At 43.7% G+C, this 22,750-nt stretch overlaps 1 protein-coding gene across 12 annotated transcripts in view; it reads right to left on the bottom strand.

The window, feature by feature from the left end:
* Positions 1-22,750, bottom strand: part of CACNA1D (calcium voltage-gated channel subunit alpha1 D) — a 665,324-nt gene that overhangs the window by 316,531 nt on the left and 326,043 nt on the right. For 8 of the 12 annotated variants that reach the window (XM_068253650.1, XM_068253652.1, XM_068253653.1 and 5 more), the window contains exon 8: positions 22,564-22,667. The exons of the other annotated variants lie outside the window; for them this stretch is intronic. In XM_068253650.1, coding sequence (XP_068109751.1) covers positions 22,564-22,667 — 104 coding nt within the window. The remainder of the gene's footprint in view (positions 1-22,563; positions 22,668-22,750) is intronic. 12 annotated transcript variants of the gene reach the window in all.

Raw genomic sequence — 22,750 nt, 5'->3', positions numbered from 1 at the left:
GGCTCCGTGAATAGCCTGCGGGCCGCCGATGGTGGCTCGCAGGCTAAATGTAAACACAAGCGGAAATAATCCGCTTTGTTTACATTTGTACGGCGCTGCTGCGCAGCAGCGCCGTAAGGCAGATCGGCGATCCCCGCCCAATCAGCGGCCGGGGATCGCCTCCATGTGACAGGGGACGTCCTGTCACTGGCTGCACAGGACGGATAGCGTCCTGTGCAGCCTCGATCGCCGGGGGGGGCAGCAGGTAGGAGAGGGAGGGGGGAATTTCGCCGCGGAGGGGGGCTTTGAGGTGCCCCCCCCCCCCCCGCATCATCCAGCAGGCAGAAGAGATCAGACCCCCCCTGCACATCATCCCCATAGGGGGGAAAAAAGGGGGGCAATCTGATCTCTCTGCCTGCTACCTGATCTGTGCTGGGGGCTGCAGAGCCCACCCAGCACAGATCAGTAAAAACAGCGCTGGTCCTTAAGGGGGGGTAAAGGGTGGGTCATCAAGTGGTTAAAAAAAAATTACCTGTGGGGAAAAATATCAAACTTCCTACCCAAAGAAGGCTCCGGATGGCCCTCTTTAATTCTCACTTCCATGCTGCTGCTGTGTAACTAGTGACCACTGAAGATGGAGAGGACAATGACAATGAATTAATGCTTTAAAAACCTTATTTCTATACAGTATCTCACAAAAGTGAGTATATCTCTCACGTTTGTAAATATTTTATTATGTCTTTTCATGGGACAACGCTGAAGATATGACACTTTGCTATACAATGCAAAGTTGTCAGTGTATAGCTTGTGTAACAGTGCAAATTGTTGTACCATCAAAATAACTCAACAAACACCCATTAATGTCTAAACTGCTGGCAACATACGTGAGTACACTATCTGCACAGGGTCATGTTACTTTGTGTTACAAAGTGTGAATGAGGAGCAGGTGTGTCAAATCAGAATCTTTATTTTCCCAAGCATGACTGGGTCATGCCCGGAATTGGGCTTGGCACATACAGAATTAAAGTTCAGGATAGGACACACATAATACCTCAAGGAACAGAACACCATTTCACATGTAGAGGAAAACATAATTCACGAAATACACATCAGTTCACAAACACATCAAAGATGTGAAGTGGGACGACACTGGGGGATGGGGGGGGGGGGGGGGGAGAAGTGTATGGAGAGAGTTCAGAAGGTTTACAGCAGAGGGGAGGAAGCTGTTCCTGTGTCTTGAGGTCCTGGTGGAGAAGGACCGATACCTTTGGTAAGGCAGTAGGCTGAAGAAGTGGTGGCCGGGGTGTGAGGGATTGTTGGCGATCCTCAATGCTCTGGAGCACAGCCTGGAGTAGTAGAGGAGGTGATGGCCCTATGTAGGTTGTGTCTGTTGCTCGCGGAGGAGCCGGCAAACAAGACCAGGATGGAAGAGCAGGGGACAAATTTAATTGTGGTAGAGTAAAAGCTCGTCAGAAGTTTTTGGGCCATACTGAACTTCTTCAGTTGGCTGCGTAAGAAAAGCCTCTGCTGGGCTTCTCTCTGTGTGGCGGCGGTGTTGGTCTTCCATCTCAGGTCATTGTTCCTAGGAGGCGGACTCAAGAGTCTCTTTCAAATTTGGTGTAATCACTCTCACACAGGTCACTGGAACCTCATGGCAGAGAACTCTCTGAAGGTCTTAAGAAAATAATTGTTGCTCCACATTAAATTGGCTTAATCTATAAAAAGACCATCCTTTTAGTGCTAAGACATGCAGCACACTGCATTCAATTGGTCTGCAAGGCTGTTGTCCTCGATGGAAGCCTCTTGTAAAGATGATACACAAGAAAGTCCGCAAACAGTTTGCTGAAGACAAGCAGACTTAGGAAATGGATTTCTGGAACCTCCTCCTGTGGTCTGATGAGACCAAGATAAACTTATTTGGTCCAGATGGTGTGAAGCGCCAGTAGCAGCAACCAGGTGAGGAGTATAAAGGTAAGTGTGTCATACCTACAGTCAAGCATGGTGGTGTCATGGTTTGGGGCTGCTTGAGTATTGCCAGCACTGGTAAGCATACAGTTCATTAAAGGAATACTTAAGTCAAAAAAAAAAATGACATTTACTCACCTGGGGCATCCCTCAGCACCCCGAAGCTGGATGGTGCCCTCGCAGCCCCGCTCCGATCGCCCTGTCCCCGCCGGCGGCTACTTTCGGTTCGGCGACAGCCGCCGACAGGCTGGGAACGCGGCTGATTTTCCGCGTTCCCAGCCGCTACTATCACCCTCTATGCTGCTAGAGGGTGCTATAGCAGCATAGAGGGTGATAGCAGCGGCTGGGAACGCGGAAAATCAGCCGCGTTCCCAGCCTGTCGGCGGCTGTCGCCGAACCGGAAGTAGCCGCTGGCGGGGACAGGGCGATCGGAGCGGGGCTGCGAGGGCACCATCCAGCTTCGGGGTGCTGAGGGATGCCCCAGGTGAGTAAATGTCATTTTTTTTTTTTTACTTAAGTATTCCTTTAAGGGAACCATGAATGCCAACATGTATTGCAGCATACTGAAGCAGTAACTTACTTGCACTACCCCCAAACTAATGGCTACTCTAATTGTCCCACTCTGGACCCTGTCAGGTCCAGTGACTTTGTAGGACGAGATCATCTTGTCCTACAAAGTGACTCAACCCCCCAAGTAAACTAGCTAATTGTACAAGCTGTTAGTCTGTATTTCTCCTGTCTGGCTTTCGGGGAAATTGTTGGTGTTGCTGAAACCCAAGAGAAGCTGAAGACGTGTCTGACTTTTCCGCTGCCCAGAGGATCAACTGTATATACATCACCATGGCAACAGGGACGTAAGCCCTCTGCTGCGCATGCGCACGGTTTCAGTTTGAAACATATTGTATGGCTCTCACAGAAATACATTTTAAAATATGTGGTGTTTATGGCTCTCTCAGCCAAAAAGGTTCCTGACCTCTGGCCTAAACATACCTCCAAGATGACCACTGCATTGCTAAATAAACAGAGGGTAAAGGTGCTGAACTGGCTAAGCATGTCTCCAGACCTAAACCCGTAACCTCCTTAGTGGTAATCCCATGCCTCAGTGAGTTATATGCAGGAGCTGCTGCAGATCTCTCTGTGGTATGTTTTTTTTCTTTTTTTAGGGTCTAAAAGCGTGTGAAAAAAATGCAAGGCTTTTAGACCCTAAATCTGGAAATAATCATAACACCAGGGAGAGTAAGAAAATCTGTGGGACATCCTAAAACAGAAGGTGGAGGAGCGCAGGGTCTTCCACATTCACCAGCTTCGTCAGGGAGGAGTGAAAGAGAATTCCAGTGGCAATCTATTAAACTCTAATGATCTCCATGCCCAAAAGAGTTAAGGCAGTGTTGGAAAATAATGGTGGGCACACAAAATATTGACACTTTAAGCACAATCTTGACTTTCTTCACTTAGGGGTGTACTAAATTTTTTTCTTAGCAGTTTAGAAATTAATTGCTCTGTATTGAATTATTTTGTTGGGACAGAAAATCGACACTATTTATACTAAACATTATATCAGTGTCATATCTTCAGAGTTGTCCCATGAACAAATATAATACAATGGGCCATATGCAATTCACTTTTTCTCCTGAGTTTACTCCTAGGAGGTACTTTTTCATCTTTGATTTAAAATAACTTTTTAGCACTTTGCAATGGAAAAAGTACCAAAAATAAGGTGAAAAAGTAGTGAAAAAGTACTGCCAAAATTATTTTGAGTATTTGTTTGCTTGCTGATGGTGTTAAAGGCATTTTATTTACAAGTTGTGAAAACATCACCTGGGAGAAAACTCGGGTGAAAAAGTGAATTGCATTTGGGCCAATATCTACAAATATTTGAGAAGTGTACTCACTGTGAGATACTGTATATAGTTAACCATTACAGACAATATATGTACATAGAAGCAGCCATATTTTCGTATCACATATGTGGGTTCTGTAATTTGGTGTTTATAGCAATATACTGTACATGAGGCAGAACATGTTGTATTGAACTTGATGCAGAGAGATGGTGGCACAAGTTCAGTATGATCTGAGGTGCTGCTAAGCCTCCCTATAGGATAGTTACACAGATAAGGCAAGTTCAAGGCAGACAAATGCAAAGTCTGGGTAATGTGTGGAGAATTTAGTATAGAGGTTAGAGGGAGGATTAATGTGATTAATTGTTTGTTACAGAAATAGTTGATAGTGCTCCACTTCTAAATTCACAACACCAAGCCAAAAGGCTGTGTATATGATACACAATGCATATGTTCCATTTTCATAAAAAACTACTATGACATAGCAATACAATACTTTTCACAGAATTATTTTGTTAAAAATATGTTTCCATAGTTTGCAAGCCTGCTCTGAATGTCTAAAAGGGTGTCCAAGCTCAAACAGCAGTTTTTCCAATTATTTCTTATCTTTTGTGTTGTCACTCTAGTATGTCCTCCCCAGCAGCACCCTGATAACTCACATATTCCTGCATGAGTAACTGCACAGAGCAGGAAACATTATGACTCTAGAGAACTCACCAGCAATAATAAGCAATTTAACACACCCACTAACCACTGTGCTGTCAGTAAGTCTCTAGGGCATGCTCATCGAAATCCAAAATGAAGTGGTATCTTTTCACTTACAAAAGTAAAATTTCACTTCAAAATACAGACAGGAGAGAATGCATGCCAATCAAATTGCAGAGCAATGCAAGGGTGTGCCTGGGCCATCTGGGTAGGTTCAAATATGTACAGTGTCCTGATGTACGCAGTCAGCACAACACCTTATGTCCCTAGAACTGCACTCTTTTGCAGCCTGGGTGCAGATGTGTGCTCTTCCTCAAATAAACACCAATGGATGTGCTCTTCAGAGAAATGTACCACATCACACTGATCTGCAACGCAGGTTTGTAAAGAGGTCTATGAGAAAGCATGGATCCATTCCTGGATGGTGTCTTCTGCTTAGCATCACAATGAAGTAGAGTCTATTTTAACCAGCCCTAAGGTAAAAAGCCTGATGGCACCCCATCAAGTGAGATGAAATATTAGGTAGTTGCTTATATGGATTGTACCTTGGGGTCTTCTGTAATATCTAAACAGAAACCTCAGAGCAGGAATCTTTCTTTTGGTTGGGAATGGTCAGCTGTACATACATGAACAACTCTGAATCACTTCAAAGGATGTGACTGTAATATTTTCTTTCTTCATTTATGCAACAGCTCATGAAAGATGTAGGAATATACCCTGTATACCCATGCACTGTACACATATGTGGTATACACTTAATCCTACAGGCATGCCCATGCCACACACTGTGTATATATCTATGTCCTGAACACAATTGCTGTATAATTACACATTGTATTTGCTTGTACATGTTGTGCACTTACGTTTGTGGGTAGGTACATCCACACACTGTACACCTGCACTATCCCCTTTAAAACCTCTTTAAAACCAAGACCCACTGTCACATAAATAGTTGCAAAAGTCAGCCCTAGTTAGCCTGAGAGACAGGACTTGACTCTAACTGTAGAACAGAGATCTTCATTGCACCTACTGTATTTGCTAGTACATAAAAAGCAGCAGGGTCACTTTGTGACATCTGTGTAACCTACTGTCCTACTCAGTGAGTGTTCCATATATAGCAATAGATCCCCAGTACGCTCTCACTTGTGCCTTTAAGAAGCTAAGTGAATATTGAATCTCCTGTGTAAACCGTTGCTGTGGCAACTTGAATAAAAAGACCTTCAAAATATTACAAAAAAAAGAATTGTAATGTTTCAAGTTTAAATTATATATCATGTCAAGTTAAATTCCCACTGTTAATGCTCTGCCGTTGGCATGTATTCACTGTCAAGCAGGTTATTTTGAAACTGTTTAAAAATATCACATAATTTGGAATAACAGTCATCTAAAAATTAAGAATACTGGGAAGTGTCAATGGCCAGCATACTCCATTGAGAAGTTTATAGTGTGTGGTAATCATACTGAGATCCCTAAATCCCTAATTTTCCAGAAGCAGTGTGAGCAGCACTATGTAATGTGTGGCACCAGAAGTACTCAGATATAGGGAAAACAGAAATTAGGTGGGTATCAATATCTGGTACAGTAACAAGGTCACTGCAGTTTAGGCTGATGTTAGAAAGCAGTTTGCTTGGTGTAAGTAATAGGGCATGATCCATTAGGCCTTGGACCCACTAGCAGCGCTTTTCTGAGCACTTATGATTTGTAAAGCTCTTGCTAATGTAATGCTATCGTTTTTTGTTTTTTTATTCGAAAATCACATCCCTTAAAGCAGAGTTCCCCAACCCTGTCCTCAAGGCCCACCAACAGTACAGGTTTTGCAGAAAACCACAAACATGCACAGGTGAGCTAATTAGTGTCTCAGCAGAGCTGATTAACTACCTCTTTGGATTTTCACAAAACATGTACTATTGGTGGGCCTTGAGGACAGGGTTGGGGAACACTGCCTTAAAGGGACGTTGGGGGAAAGGTTTTATACATACCTGGGGCTTCCTCCAGCCCCATAAGCCTGGATCGCTCCCATGCCGCTGTCCTCCGCTGCCTGGATCCGCCGGTACCGGGTCCAGTCATTTCCGCGAGTCGCCAGTCGGCCGGCGGACGCGGCCAATTGTCCGCATCACAGGGGCTCCCTCCATATACCTACGCGTGCAGCTGCAAACTGCGCAGCCACATGCGTAAGGGTATGGAGGGAGCCCCTGTGCATGCGGACAATTGGTTGCGTCCGCGGAAGTGACGGGGCCCGGTACCGGCGATACAGGAAGCGGAGGATTGCGGCGTGGGAGCGATCCATGCTTATGGGGCTGGAGGAAGTCCCAGGTATGTATAAAACCTTTTCCTATTTTTCCCTATCCTTCCTCTCTGGTTCCCTTTAAGTGGGATCACACATATAGCCTTACATTAGCAAGAGCTTTTCAAATCTCAAGTGCTCAGAAAAGTGCTCCTAGTCGATCCCAGGCCTTAGTCTGAGGATGGTCCACAGAATATCCCAAAAAACTGCAGAGCAATGTCTGCACAACCAGTCCACTGTCTGTCAAGTTTTTTCATTCATCCCTAGGGATGGTCAAGTACATGAAAATGATTGTGAGATTTTGCTAATGATTATGCTAATTTTATGCAAATGTATGCAGCTTGAAAATGGAGCAATGGAATGCTGCTTCTGTAGCTCTTGGCTAATCTGTTTTCCAGCAGCAAAAATTTGTAAAAAAAAGAAATTGCATCATCTTTGAATTATTTGCATCTCATTGTCCATCCATGTTCAGTGCTAGGTGAAATTGTGATAGATCGGTGATGTTAACACAGTGCTTGATTTAATCATTTGGTTTTAGCTGAACGTTTTTCAGCTGAGAAAGTTATTTAACGACTTCAGGACCACGGTCTTAAACCCCCCTAGTGACCTCGCTATTTTTTACAATTAAAGGGATACTGTAGGGGGGTCTGGGGAAAATTATCTGAACTTACCCGGGGCTTCTAGTGGTCCCCCGCAGACATCCTGTGCCCGCGCAGCCACTCACTGATGCTCCGGCCCCGCCTCCGGTTCACTTCTGGAATTTCAGACTTTAAAGTCTGAAAACCACTGCGCCTGCGTTGCCGTGTCCTCACTCCCGCTGATGTCACCAGGAGCGTATTGCGAAGGCACGGACCATACTGGGCTTGTGCTATACACTCCTGGTGATGTCAGTGGGAGCGAGGACACGGCAATGCAGGCGCAGTGGTTTTCAGACTTTAAAGTCTGAAATTCCAGAAGTGAACCGGGGGGCGGGGCCGGAGCATCGGTGAATGGCTGCGCGGGCACAGGATGCCTGTGGGGGACCATTAGAAGCCCCGGGTAAGTTCAACTCATTTTCCCCCGACCCCCCTACAGTATCCCTTTAGGGCCACTGCAGCTTTAAGGGCTTGCTGCAAGGCCGCACAACTCAGCACACAAGTGATTCCCCCCCTTTTCTGCCCACCAACAGAGCTTTCTGTTGGTGGGCTATGATCACTCACATGTTTATTTTTTTTAGCTGTCCCCGTACAGCGCTGCCGTAAATGGCAGCGCTGTACAGAGCAGTGCCGTAAATGACAGCGCTGTCTAACAGTCTCCTAGGCTGATCGCCGCTGGGAGACTGATGACGGAGCGGAGCTCCATCATTCAAGCGGAGATGCTCGCGCATTGGCGCTTGCAATCTCCTGCAAAACACGCCCCTGGGACTTCACGCCAATTGATGTGGAGAAGTCCTGGGGCTGCTGCCGCGTTCACGCTAATCTGCGTTACGCGGACGGCAAGAGGTTAATACAGTAATCTTTTGGCCAGTAGACAGTTTATTGATATAGATAAGATTGATAGTGACATATTACAACAGGACCTTGACAATATGGCCATATAGGCAGGCGCACAGCAAAAAATGTAATGTTGATAAATGTAAAGTCATGCACCTTGGACGTAGCGATGGTAAATCATCATATAAAATAAATGGCATACAGTTGGGAACATCAGACTTGGACAAGGAATACTGGTTGATAACAAGTTAGGTAATCGTATACAATGCCAAGCAGCGGTAGCTAAAGCAAATCAAATTCTGGGATGCATAAAAAGGGAAATAATATCTCGAGATGCTAGTATATTACTCCCTCTGTATAAATCACATGTGAGGCCACATCTGTAGTATGGATTACAGTTTTGGGCACCACACTATAAAAAGGACATTGAACTTCTGGAACGGGTACAAAGATGGGCAACTAAACTAATCAGAGGGATGGAAGATCTCACTCACCAAGAAAGGTTGGAAAAACTGGGCTTATTTAGATTGAAAAAAAGCGACTGAGAGCTGATCTGATTACAATGTATAAATACATCAGAGGGAAATACAAAAGCTTGGCAGATGAACTTTTTGTCCTTAGGGTTGTGCGTCTAACAAAGGGGCATGATTTGCGGGTGGAGGAAAAAAGCTTTCGCCATTCATTTAGAAAAGGGGTCCTTCGCAGTGAGAGTGGTTGAAATCTGGAACATCTTACCTCAGGAAGTAGTTATGGCAAACTCTATATCTGCATTTAAAGAGGGATTGGATGCTTTCCTTGCATTGAAGAGCATCCACGGCTATAATTTTTAGGTAATTCCCAGAAGAGTTGATCCAGGGATTTATCTGACTGCCATTTGGAATCAGCCCAGGCCTTGTAAGGTTTTTTGCATACACCTGGATCAATTGGGATATGTGCAGGTTCAGGATGGTGTTTTCTTTTTTTTTCTGGTTGGACTTCATGGACGAATGTCTTTTTTCAACCAAACTATGTAACTATGTAACTATACTATAAGTTTGGCCAATCAAAGTATCATGTCTAAGGGTATGATCTTCTCAGTCAGTACAGGTGTGACTCCACATTATGTAGTATTTGGCTGTGTTGGAAAGGTAAATGACCTACATGAACAGGCTGCTATTGTACTGCCTGTACAATTATCATTTCTAAAACAGTCTCCCAGAATGAGAACCAATGAAAATAAATACAGTGTCAGTAGCGGCCTTTAATGTTACGCAATACAAAAAAGACGTTGAGCTCAGTTATTCACAAGCCACATTGGCCTCAATTCACTAAGATCATGCTGGAGATAATAAAGCAAGAGAAAACTTGCCGCCACGCAGTGAGAGAATTATCTTATCTCTTCATTCCTTAAGTTACCTCCTCTGTAGTTAAGTTACCTCCTCTGTAGTTACCGTATTTTTCACCGTATAAGACGCACTTTTTCTCCCCAAAAAATTGGGAGAAAAAGTCCCTGCGTCTTATACAGCAAAGGCAGGGAATCCCCGACTTCCAAATACCCATCGTTACGAACCGCCGTCCCGCCGCCATTGGAGATTGTCTGCTTGTGTCCTCGCTGGGCCTGGCTCCCCGCTGTGCGTTTATTCTGCCCCCCCCCCCAATTATGTCTCCGGGTCCCCGTGCACTCTGTGCTTAGCTTCCCTGTGCGGCTTCCTCTAGTGCCGGCTGCCAATGACGCGTCATTAGAAGTCGGCACTAGAGGAAGCCGCACAGGGACACTGCACGGGGGACCCGGAGACATAAGAGGGGGGCAGGAGACATAAGCGGGGGGCAGGCCAGGCCCAGCGGTTAAACATGAGGGCGCTGGGGTGACCAGAGGACACAGGAGGGTGACAACATGGGGGACCAGAGGACACAGGGGGGCGACCACAGGGTACAGGGGGGGGGGCAAGAGGACACGGGGGCGACCACAGGGGAGACCAGAGGACACAGGGGAGAGACCACAGGACACAGGGGGGAGACCAGAGGACACAGGGGAGAGACCTGAGGACACAGGGGGGAGTCCAAAGGAAACAGAGGGGGAGACCACAGGACACGGGGGGAGACCACAGGACACAGGGGGCAACCACAGGGCACAGGGGGCAACCACAGTGCACAGGGAGGGACCAGAGGGCACGGGGGGGGGCAGAGGGCACAGGGAGAGACCACGGGGCATAGGGGGGAGACCAGAGGACATGGGGGAGATCAGAGGACATAGGGGGGAGACCACAGGACACAGGGGGTGACCACAGGACACTTAGGGTAGACAGAGCGAGATAAGAGGACACATGGGGGACACAGGAGGACACCATTTGGGGGAGGGCATGTACAAGACACTCCAGAAATCTGGTCACACCAGGTTTAGTTTATATTTTTCCCCGTTTTTTGCCCTCTAAACCTGGGTGCGTCTTATATTCCGGAGCGTCTTATACGGCGGAAAGTATTTTCACACGCAGTTAATTAACAGCCTGTCTTTAACTTTAGAATTCTGGAGTTATTTTAAGGATTGTAGAGTTAACTTAAAGAAAGAAGAGTTAACTTTAGGTTTGCCTGAAGTAAAATGTTTCCTGAATACTACATGCCTCATCACCATGGTGATAACTCTAGAAATGTTATTAAAAAGTAACTGTCAGGCTGCAAAAGCTAATTTAAACCTCTATTCTCCTGTGTTAAACAGTTTAGAAGGAAGCCAAAAAGGCAATACTGAAGTAAAAATCTCTCTTACTTTTGATGTGTGCTGAACAGCAAGGCTGTTATTCCCAAGCTCTTAAGTAGAACGACAGGCCGCATAACATACTGCAAAGCATTCTGGGGCTGCTTCTCCCCACCTTGGGTCATCCCCTTCATTTCCCAATCACGCCCTAAGGCTGCTAGTGAGAAGTTACAGGCTCAAGTTACAGCAGCTGGTAACGCAGCCCAGCTCACTAGAGTATACTGCATGAGTACGCTATTGTTCCTAGCCACATGGCTAATTAATATTCACTGCACAGTAGTGTTGTCCATTAGGATCTTTTTTGTGAGTCGAATCATCAGGAAGCAGGGAGGACATGACGACACAATTGGCTTCATAGGAGACAGACAAACATGGAACCTGCCATGAGCTGTCAGGAGCATCATTCTCTGCAAATACTATATAAAAATTCTGTGAAATCCAAACGTGGACAGTGAAATGCATATGTAATGTAAGTACAGCCAATATTTAGCTACTGATATATGTGTTTTTTTTTCTCTGAGACCTTATACCTAACAGCTCCTCTTTAAAGAAAGGAGATAAGTTTAGTGAATTGAGGCCATTGGCCTCAATTCACGGAGCATTATCAAACGTTTATCAAACACTTTATCAAACGTTTCATAATTTACCTCATGGGTAAAATCTCATTAAGGTGTTATATATTTGTTGAACGTTTTATCGGTAAGACATTCGATAAATATATAACACCTTAGTGAATTCAAAATTAGATTTTACCCATGAGGTAATTTATCAAACGTTTATCAAACGTTTGATAAAGTGTTTGATAAAACTCCGTGAATTGAGGCCATTATCTTTTTTCTGTGACTCTCTTTCAAGTGGACTTTATTTCTCTTCAAAAGTACAGCAATTTCTGAAGGAAGAAAACACCACTATTAAAGTGGGCCTGAACTCCTTCACAAGACAGAAGGATAACATAGAGAAATGCACCCTGTATGTATTTAGAGAGTATAGCCTGTCTAATTGATCTCTGTGCTATGTCAGTTGGCTGCCACGGCAGAGCAGCCAACTGACACTGGATGTTAAAAATGTTTCCATGAAAGCAGGAAGTAGACACACTGCAGAGTTATTTCAGGATTTGTATCAGCTGCAACAAATCATTTTTTTTTCTTTGAAGGTTTAAAGGCTCATCTTTTAGAGCAGAGGAAGTTCTGAGTTCAGGTCTGCTTTAACTGGACAGGAGGTTAGAGACCTGGTTTGACTGTCATACTCTTCAGATCAGTTTAGTATGGAGCTGTTTAAATGAAAATTCAAAATGTGGGTGCACCCCAAAAAGCTAAAATATGTAATACATATATCATATGCATAGGCCTCAATTCACGGAGCATTATCAAACGTTTATCAAACACTTTATCAAACGTTTGATAATTTACCTCATGGGTAAAATCTCATTTTAAATTCACTAAGGTGTTATAGAGTTATCGAATGTTTTACCGATAAAACGTTCAACAAATATATAACACCTTAGTGAATTCAAAATGAGATTTTACCCATGAGGTAAATTATCAAACGTTTGATAAAGTGCTTGATAAACGTTTGATAATGCTCCGTGAATTGAGGCCTATATAGTTTCCAGACAGGGCCTCCTTGAAGGGACACTCCCACAGAGATTGGATCCTATTGTTGATAGGCTTATTAGCTAATAATGTCATTGAGGATTAGGATATAAAAATGATAAGCAGGCATGATCCATATCAATATACAACAAGCTTGAAAAAAGGAGAGCTCTTGAAATGTTACCTATCATTGCAAAATACTTATTTTTATGATTTCTATGAATCTACTGAATTAATATTGATGGATTTAATAAAAACGCTTTTTTTTACTCTGATTCCGCGAGTGCACTTTGTATTGATTTCTCCTCAGCGTCAGGGGTATAGGGACAGCACAGAACTCCTGTGGGTGCTAATATCTTCATGATCTTTAAAGTTATGATGAAATCCAACACACTGCACTTTTCCAGCTGATAAAACAATCCCATAGGTGATTACTGCTTATTATTAAGACAACTTAATCCTGAGATTAAAAACTAAGAAATGGAATTAATGAGGTTTTAATAATGCAAGTAGGGGGTGTTATCTACATTATTAACACTTACAGCTTGTGCACCATATGTTCATGGGTCAATCTAGCTGCTAAACCATTTTTATGTGGCCCTCCCTTAATGTCAGCTGGCTAAAAAGATCCCAAATGGAATGGGGTGCTTTTTTGTGCACATGCAGCTTAATGCCCCAAAGGTCAGGAAGAAACAGTGCAACTGGCAATGCTATTTACCTCCGTAAATAACATTGCCAGTTGTACTGTTTCTTCTTCCTGACCTTTGAAGCAAAAAGGCTGACTGGCCTCAATAAGTGCCAGATGCTGATTGCATACTTCCAATACAACAAGAACAGATAATGTGGGCCAAGAGCAGTATAGGTTATTTTAGGCCATGGGGCAGGACCTGGTCGAATATTAAAAGGGTCAGCAGTGAAATGGGTCAAGGGGTGGACTAGAAAACACTAAGGACTGATATGACATTAGCTTAGACATTACAGAAGTCTGAACTAAATCTGCCAAGTGCTGACAGTCTGATGGCTAGCTGGTTTTGATTTACTTTGCAAAAAATGTCTTAAGGACACATCTAGTTATGAACTAAAGTGAATTCAGCTAAAAACACTGAGCCAAGTCACTACAGTCAACAAAATGAATGGAGTATTTCCAATCTGACAGGTGAACAATGAAAAAAATATATAATTAAATAGCAGGACAACTAGCAGCTTCAAACTAGTAAAACATATGGTAGATGACTTTCAATGTGGAGATTTGGGTCACTACACATGTATAGTCCTATCTTCAGGAAATATTTCCAGTGCACTATAATGCAAATTATCAGTATTACCACCTGCCCTACAAGGCAAAAAATATTCACTTCACCAACCTTGACATTAACCACTTGCCGACCGCACACTCATAACGTGCGTCGGCAAAGTGGCAGCTGCAGGACCAGCGACGCAGTACTGCGTCGCCAGCTGAAGCCTAATTAATCAGGAAGCAGCCGCTCGTACGAGCGGCTGCTTCCTGTCAAATCACGGCGGGGGGCTCCGTGAATAGCCTGCGGGCCGCCGATGGCGGCTCGCAGGCTAGATGTAAACACAAGCGGAAATAATCCGCTTTGTTTACATTTGTACGGCGCTGCTGCGCAGCAGCGCCGTAAGGCAGATCGGCGATCCCCGGCCAATCAGCGGCCGGGGATCGCCGCCATGTGACAGACCACATCCTGTCACTGGCTGCACAGGACGGATAGCGTCCTGTGCAGCCCGGAACACCAGGGGGAGGCAGCAGGTAGGAGAGGGAGGGGGAATTTCGCCGCGGAGGGGGGCTTTGAGGTATCCCCCCCGCCACCCACAGCAGGCAGGAGAGATCAGACCCCCCCAGCACATCATCCCCATAGGGGGGAAAAAAGGGGGGCAATCTGATCTCCCTGCCTGCACCCTGATCTGTGCTGGGGGCTGCACATTAGTGAAATACAATGCCATTGGATATCCAAAATTGTGCATCTGACATCTTAGTAAACTCAGAAAGTTTGGGGTTTTCTCACAGTGGTTGATATATTCACCTTAAAGGGACACTTAAGTCAAACAAAAAAAATGAGTTTTACTGACCTGGGGCTTCCAATAGCCCCCTGCAGCTGTCCGGTGCCCTCACCGTCTCCCTCCGATCCTCCTGGCCCCGCCAGCAGCCACTTCCTGTTTCGGTGACAGCAGCTGACAGGCTGGGGACGCAAGTGATTCTTCGCGTTCCTGGCCACAATAGCGCCATCTATGCTACTATAGCATATATCATATACCATATAGCAGCATAGAGGGTGCTAATGTGTCTGGGAATGCCTAGGTGAGTAAAACTCGTTTTTTTTGTTTGACTTAAGTGTCCCTTTAACCACAATGAATGAATTTGTCTGCCCATGTCCATATTGTCCAGTTAATTGAGAAGCCAGTGTAGTGTCCTGATTCACCAATGATGTCTAGCGCTTGGGATAATGAGTCTTCTCTGGTTGCTAGATGTAACTGTTGTCTTTTTCCTTTAGCTGCATGAGTTGAAGACTTACAACTGAGGATGTTATCCGTGATTCGCATGCCAGAGGTTTTGCAGAAAGGGCATGGAGTAGGGAAGAGAGGGGGCACCACAGTCTAGTCCCCCTGGAGTCAGAAAAGGCACCTGAGATCCACAAGCTGGTACATATTCTTGCCGATGGATTGAGTAGATGATATCGATCCATTTGATAAAATTAGAGCCAAACCCACATTTGTTCAAAACAGCTTTAAGATATGGCCACTCAATGGCATCAAATTCTTGGCGGATCAGTAAGAATATAGTTCCGCTACCAAAACAAATGCGTTTGGCTTTTATATTCTCATACAATCTTCTAATATTAAGTGGGAGGGGCTGTCTAGTCATGGTGAATAAGTGATAAAGTATGATTGTTTAGGCATATAGCAAGTAATTTGGACAGAATTTTAATGTCCGTTTACAGCAACAAAATAGACCTGAATCACCGGAAGAAGGGTCCTTGTCTGGTTTGGGGATAAGCACTATCAAGTGTACTTGCTTCAAAGATGCTTTACATTTTTTTGTAGGATTAAGGGATTATTAATAGTATCACATCATTTTTTTACCTATTTAGATGGGGAGACCATCGATACCTGATTTTAGCAGTCAGTTCAGTTATTTGTGATTTAGTTTGAGCTTTGTGATTTGAAGCTGCAGATATTATAACCCCCTGACAAAGGATTTGAAACAGTCTCAGAGGACCAATGGGTATCATCATAATCCCCATGGTTTTATATAACTTCCCCCATTTTGGCTGATACAGCCTCATCGGTTTTGGTTAATGTCAGCAAAAAGGGATTGGACTTCCAAATTATAGTACACGGAGTAACACTCATGTAAGGTTCAACAATATAGGAGTGTGGTCTGATACCAATCATGGCAAGCCTGACATAGAATTTTTCAGAGGTAGTATGGAAGGGGACACAAAGAAGAAATAATTTCTGGAAGAAAAATATATGAGTAGAGGAGAAGCACAGAAATAGGAATCTGCATATAGATGTCTTCAGTCCACACATCAACCATATTTATTTCAGACATTAGGAGAGTTTGGGTTTGTTACTGGTATTTTGAGAGCGGCCTGGTGTAGGACTAGATTCATTATTAAAATCTCCCGTCCTAATAGAGGGCACATTTGGGTATTTAGCCAGCTCACAAATTCCACTCCCTCTTAAAAGTGTACCCAAGGCGAACCCGGGTACAAAAATAAATACATGCCTAAGAAGAGGGAAGCCTAGATCCTATAGAAGCTTTGCACGCCATACTCCGGCCCCTCATTACCGAGCACGGAGACCCCAAAGATAACCGACAAGGGCTTGTTGGTAGGAACCGTGCTCCTCTTTATGCACGAGCATGGCCATACTCTGCGTGAGTAAAACCATGCACGCGCAGTAAGCTGCTCCAGCTTACGGCGCGTGCATGGCTTTACCCACCAGCCATGACCGATGTTAAGCATTGTGCTGGGCAAAGGACCAAAGGACATTGTGGGAAACGTCACTAATTACTAATTAAGAGGGATATTCCTCTTGAGTATTGAGAAAATAGGTTGTAGTAGGTCTAGCCCACCCACCTCTGAACTATGGATTTATTCTTACCTCCAGTGAGTTGAGTTTCTTGTAGCATTATGATGTCAGGTAGTACTGATAAACATAGATAAGGATTGTGTGTCTCTTTATGTGATCATTAAGACCTCTAACATTCCAGCCTAAAATTGATATTTGTCCAGGTCATGTTAACTTAGAATCTATTTTTATTTTTAATGTACAATAAATGTATTGCTCCTAAACTTACAATAATAGTAAGGCATAGATTAAAGCCCAACTCCACCTTATACTTGTATTTTACAGATAAGGTGTAAAACAGTCAGAATCACTTTTTTGCTGTTAGCATCAGAGTTGCTGAACATACATGCTCATTATCACCAAGTGTGCATGATAATTAGTGAGGTGACAGAAAAGGGACAGGCAAGGTGTTAGAGCCAAACAGTCTCTTGGAAATGCCCCAAACTCCATCAAGGAGGAAGCTCTGTTAAAAAAATAAAAATAAATAAATATATATATATATATATATATATATATATATATATATATATATATATATTTACTTATTTATATATGTATCTTTCACAGATTGTAACAAATCCCATCTTACTTTGCCACAGTTGCCATTCAGGTCTCATCCACTAGAGGCTTCTGAAGGCAAAAACACTGTTAGCAAAGTAAACATTTAAAGGGGCCCATACACCTAACGATTTTCCCGCCGATATACAGCAGATTCGATCACTGTGATAGAATCTGCTGTGAAATCGTTGCGCAAACGCTGACAGAACGATCCATTTTTTTCCGACGACCGACGCTAGCAGCAATACATTACCTGCTCCGGCCGGGGTGACTCCCCCAGTCTCTGCTGTCTTCTTCTCTGCTCTGCTCTCCGGGTCTGGCTGGCTTGGCTTCACTGAAGTTCCTGTCCCGGCAGGAAGTTTAAACAGTAAAGCGCCCTCTACTGTTTAAACTTCCCCCGGCAGGAAGTTCAGTGAAGCCAAGCCAGCTGGACGCGGAGACCAGCGCGGAGAAGAAGACAGCGGAGACCGAGGGGACTCGCGCCGGCCGCAGCAGGTAATGTATGCAGGGGGGGGGGGGGGGGCGGCAGCAGCAGCTTCCCAGATCGGTTTCATGCTGAAATCGATTCACAATCTGTTTGCAGTAAAGGCAGCCAAACAATCCCTCTGATCAAATTTGATCAGAGAGGGATCTATCTGTTGGTCGATCTGATGGCAAATCAACCAGTGTATGGCTACCTTAAGATTGGATGGTGTGCCGTTGCATGATACAGCCTTGATTGTATGTACAATTGGTGATATCTAGCAGTTGAACAGGATTGATTGGATAGAAATACAGAAAAAAAAAGAGAATGATGAAGAATTGTCTGAAAAGTTCATAATACCATGTGGTGCTTGTTCTAAGTACACACTAAACTGTCCTGTTATTTTTGTTAATACCAGGACCGATTACTGTTTAGGTGCTATTTATTTGTGAATTGTGCAGCTATATTGTGATCAGGAGCTGGACAGACATTTGTGGTTTTTATTCATTATTTCTGCATCTATCGCTTGTGGGGGGAGGGGGATGTGGTTAAATAGTGTACTGGTTAACTACTTAAGGACCTAGCTAATTGAAATTTACGCCCTGTTTTGGTGGTCACCTGGCTGGCAGGACGTAGATTTCAATTAGCCACTGCGTTTCCGACGCTCTCGCCGATTTTACCACTTAAACCCCCTGCCGACTCTCACCGCAGCTCACTGGCTCTGCCAGTCTCTATGATGGCAGAGCCCTGTGAGAAGGTCAAGAGCCGATTTCATTGGCTCCTGGCCCTGCCTTTCAATGTAAGCCACTCCTATTGGCTTACATTGAAAGACAGGGTAAGGAGCCAATAAAAGCTGCTCCTGACCGACTCACAGGAACTCTGCCGTCATAGAGATGGCAGAGTGGGTGGCCCGGGATCCCGACATGCGGCAGCGACGGCGGTTGCGACAGGTATGTGCGGCGATTCGACAGTATTCTGTCGGGATTCTGCCGTTTCTGTACCAGTGGTCTCTGATCCTTAAGGGGGCAGAGACCGCTGGTACTTAAGTGGTTAAGGGCCATGCCACTGACACAGAAGACCTAGCACTACCAGTTAAGTAAGCCTGCACCTATTCAATGAGGAGAATTTGGGCAAGACCCCTTAACATTGCTACTGCCTATAGAGCGTGCCCCAGTGACTGCAGCTCTGGTGCTTTGAGTTTGCCATAAATCCGATTGAGTCCGATATAAATTATATATATATTGTTTTTTAATCAGTTTAGAGCCATTTTTTCCCTGTATTGCGCATAAGACAACATTTTGTGTAAAACCTGCATGCTGTAGATGAGGCAGACATATTGTGCAGACAATCTGGGGCCTGCTTTACTACCAACTTTGCTTGCAATTGTGAAACAATTTAGCAGATTATGTGCTTCATGTACGTGGAATAAGGCAGCATGAAAATTTAGGCTCCAGATATCCCGATATTCTACTATCTCTAATATTAGAATATTGGTAATTTCACAAATACTCTGCTATCCCTCCGTACCGTAATTATCAGACTAACATTCCCCAAGCTATGCCTAATACTAACCACCCCCACCTACTGACACTAAACCTCCCATTTTGTACTCCTTACACTAACCACCCCCCCAAAAAATTTCATTTATATGCAATTACAAAAAAAATAGCGGGTGCCAGAGGCACTACAAATAAAGAGCAGCTTCAAGTAAAAATACCAGAAACCTATTTTTGCGGGAACAGTGGGCACCTGCTATTTGTAGCCACTAATTTTTTGAATACGTCAGAACATACCGTATACCTTGAATGCATAGAATGAATTAGTTCCCTTTAATAAGTAAGCTGATCCAGGAACTAAAAAGATGGAACACACCAGGCTTCTGGTGGTCAGGAAGGTTTCATTCAATTAAAATATATTATCACAAATCATCTACTTTTAGAACCCTTCCAATTGTGGTCAATGGACAACTGAAGTGAGAAGAATATAATAATAATAATAATAATCTGAACATTTATATAGCGCTTTTCTCCTGTCGGACTCAAAGCGCTCAAGAGCTTCAGCCACTGGGACGCGCTCAAGAGGCCACCCTGCAGTGTTAGAGAGTCTTGCCTTGAACTCCTTACTGAATAGGTACTTGACCTAGCCAGGATTCGAACCCTGGTCTCCCATGTCAAAGGCAGAGAACTTAACCAGTACTCTATCCAGCTGACATTTATTTCCTTTTAAACAATACCAGTTGCTTGGCAGCCACGCTGATCTATTTGGCTGCAGTACTATCTGGTTCACATACCTGAAACAAGCATACATAAATCTGCCTGTGATCTTCTGCCTCCCACAAAAACATGCAATAATATTCCATTACCATTTGAGGTAACATCAATGAAAATACTGATCGGTCTAAACAGAACCATCAGCAACCAATCAAGGAATTTCAACTGGGAACAACCATTCTCAAAGCAGTTTATGGCTACCTTTGGTAAAATAGGATAAAAAGCACAGTTACAGTTTCAAAGTAGTGTTGCAAGTAAAGGTTGTAAATATGGTTGCCCAATGTACATATATACATTACTTATTTACACGTAGAAAGAAGGCTTGTAAAAATGTAAAGCACATCATGTATTTTCTTTCAGTTGATCACATGCAGCTTATTTCACATGTTCTGCCCAAATGCCAGACCCCCCCCCCTCCCTCCCCCCATGTTTCCTACAACAAAAAAGGTGGCAAACAAACTCCCAGGCAGAACAGTGGTTTTGGCTTGCTAAATGGCCCCACAGATGTTCATGGCCTTGGAAGCATGCATTACTCTCATATTTTGGACACATCTGGATACTAACAGGTATACTTTATGTTGTTGAAAGAAATCGATTGATAAAAGCATAATAATCCTTTGTAATCTATGTACAGCAATCACAACATTTGTAGCACTGAGAAAGGACAATATCTTCATAGCCTGCAAACCGTACAGCACAGAACAAGAGAAGAAACCATTTCTGAACTATTGGTTTATCAACTGCAACACACAATTGCTCATTCACAGCTAGAGCAATTTCCTACCTTTATTTGGTCAGCAGGCACCAGTCAGCTGACTGGCGCCCGCTGACCAAATAAAAGTAGGAAATTGCTCTAGCCGGGAGTGAGCAATTGTGTGTGTTGCAGATAGCATTCAGTTCAGAGGTAGTGGGGGTTAATTCCCTGGTGGTGAGAGGTCCAGGGCTCACCTGCACTTTTTCTTTGGGTATTGCATGGTGGTGTGGGGGCCCCGGCCAGTGAGAGAGTCTGGGGCCCCTGGCTGTTATGCGAACCAGTGTTTGTGCTATTGATTTATCAAGACAGGTGCAAAGAAACCTGGATTAAAGATGATGCAGCTGTAGAGAGCAACCAATCAAATTTTAGCTGTACAATGAAACATGTTTTTTTTTTGTTTGTTTTTCTTTTTTTTGGGGGGGGGGGGGGGTTGCACTGGTCATGATAAATTAGATCAACTGTCTGAATGGTTCCACACAATTTTCCATTCAGACGGTAAGCATGTCATCTATTCTGCAGAACATGTAGCTCAGCTGTATGTTGCTTGCTAATTAAAACATGTTTATACTCACCCCAGGAGTAAATTATAATGCTGAGATAACACAAAAATAGGGAAACAGCAAGCGATTAGACATGCAGAGTGTGCAGGGCGGCACAATGGAGTGTAGGTGGCCGGCTAAACACTGTGAATAACTCCAGAAATCAGAGATTGGTAAGTAAGATATGCGAGAAGAAGACATACAGAAGCAGAATGTGAAGGAAAACATATTGTTATAGCAAACGTGGGACAAATCTGAGGAGTAGAAACTATGCACATGATAAAAAATAACTATAGGCTAGCTTCAGTGCAAACCGCATCATGTCATATGGTCAACAACCAGAAGTTTCATAGAGATATAGTCCGATGAAGTCAAAGTAAAAGCAAGTTCAACACCTTTGCTAACCTGCCAGTGAAGCAGCCAGAAATGGTAGTTAGGTTAATGAGGTGGTGTCATGGTCATAACATAGTTCAGCAGACTAGACCCGTGGTACTACTGATCATTTTGACATGCGGTTTTCACTAACAGTAACCACTAATCATTTTTCCATCATACACAGTGTTTCCACAAATTGTGACATAATTACTTTAAGACTCATCCACGACAAATCATCTTTGTTTGCAACCATGTGATGGACTACTCGTCTTCTTGATATTTCTAAAATGTACCTGCTTCCAACCATAATGGGGAAGCCATTGTTTAGTCTGGATAAACAGCTGAGAGATTTTAGCATTTAATAACAGACAAACTGCTGGCATTGTCAGCATGTCTTGAAGTTCTAAATTGGAAGCAATAAGAAAGAATTACCACCAACACTGAAAACTACATTTTGAGTTCCATTCAGTGAATACTGTGCCTAGCTATTGACGCTTTCTCACCAGTGATCGTTAAGTATAAAGCCATCAGCACCTGATATTCTGTTCCCTGTTGCTGTTTTTGGTGACCATGTGACAAGTTGTAAAGAGAAGCCTCCCCCTATGGAACCCATAAAGCACTAACACCTAAATCTAGAATAAAGTGTTTTTGATAGAGTTTCACAAAAATCTATTGCAACCTACAGCTGGTGCATTAAATAAATTAGCTGAACTAGCAGTTGTGCATTTCTGCTGTAATCACAATGTTCATTATATCCCATACCCTATCTAATAATCCCAACTTATTTTGAGTGTGTGGCATAGATTTGGTTGATCAAACAAAGACAGAAAGGTTAAACACTTTGTAACATGCAAAACACACATTGTAAGTACTTCACACTGCAGATGAGAACACAGTCTGCCACCTAGGACACAGCAGAAGAATATGAAGACACAATTCAACTGCTTACCCACTAAGTACACCAAGAACCAGGTTAAGAACGAAAAATGAGCCAAGGATAATAAGACTAACAAAATAGACCCATGGCCACTCACATCCTATGGCATCATTCACCTGTAAGAATGTAAGGAAGGTTGTTAAATTCTAATCATGTACTACACAGCAGAGTCCAACCTGCAGCCACCACATAACATGGG

This window comes from Hyperolius riggenbachi, chromosome 9, assembly GCF_040937935.1.
Source record: "Hyperolius riggenbachi isolate aHypRig1 chromosome 9, aHypRig1.pri, whole genome shotgun sequence".
Lineage (NCBI taxonomy): Eukaryota > Metazoa > Chordata > Amphibia > Anura > Hyperoliidae > Hyperolius > Hyperolius riggenbachi.
This window is presented reverse-complemented; position numbering and strand designations above follow the sequence as displayed.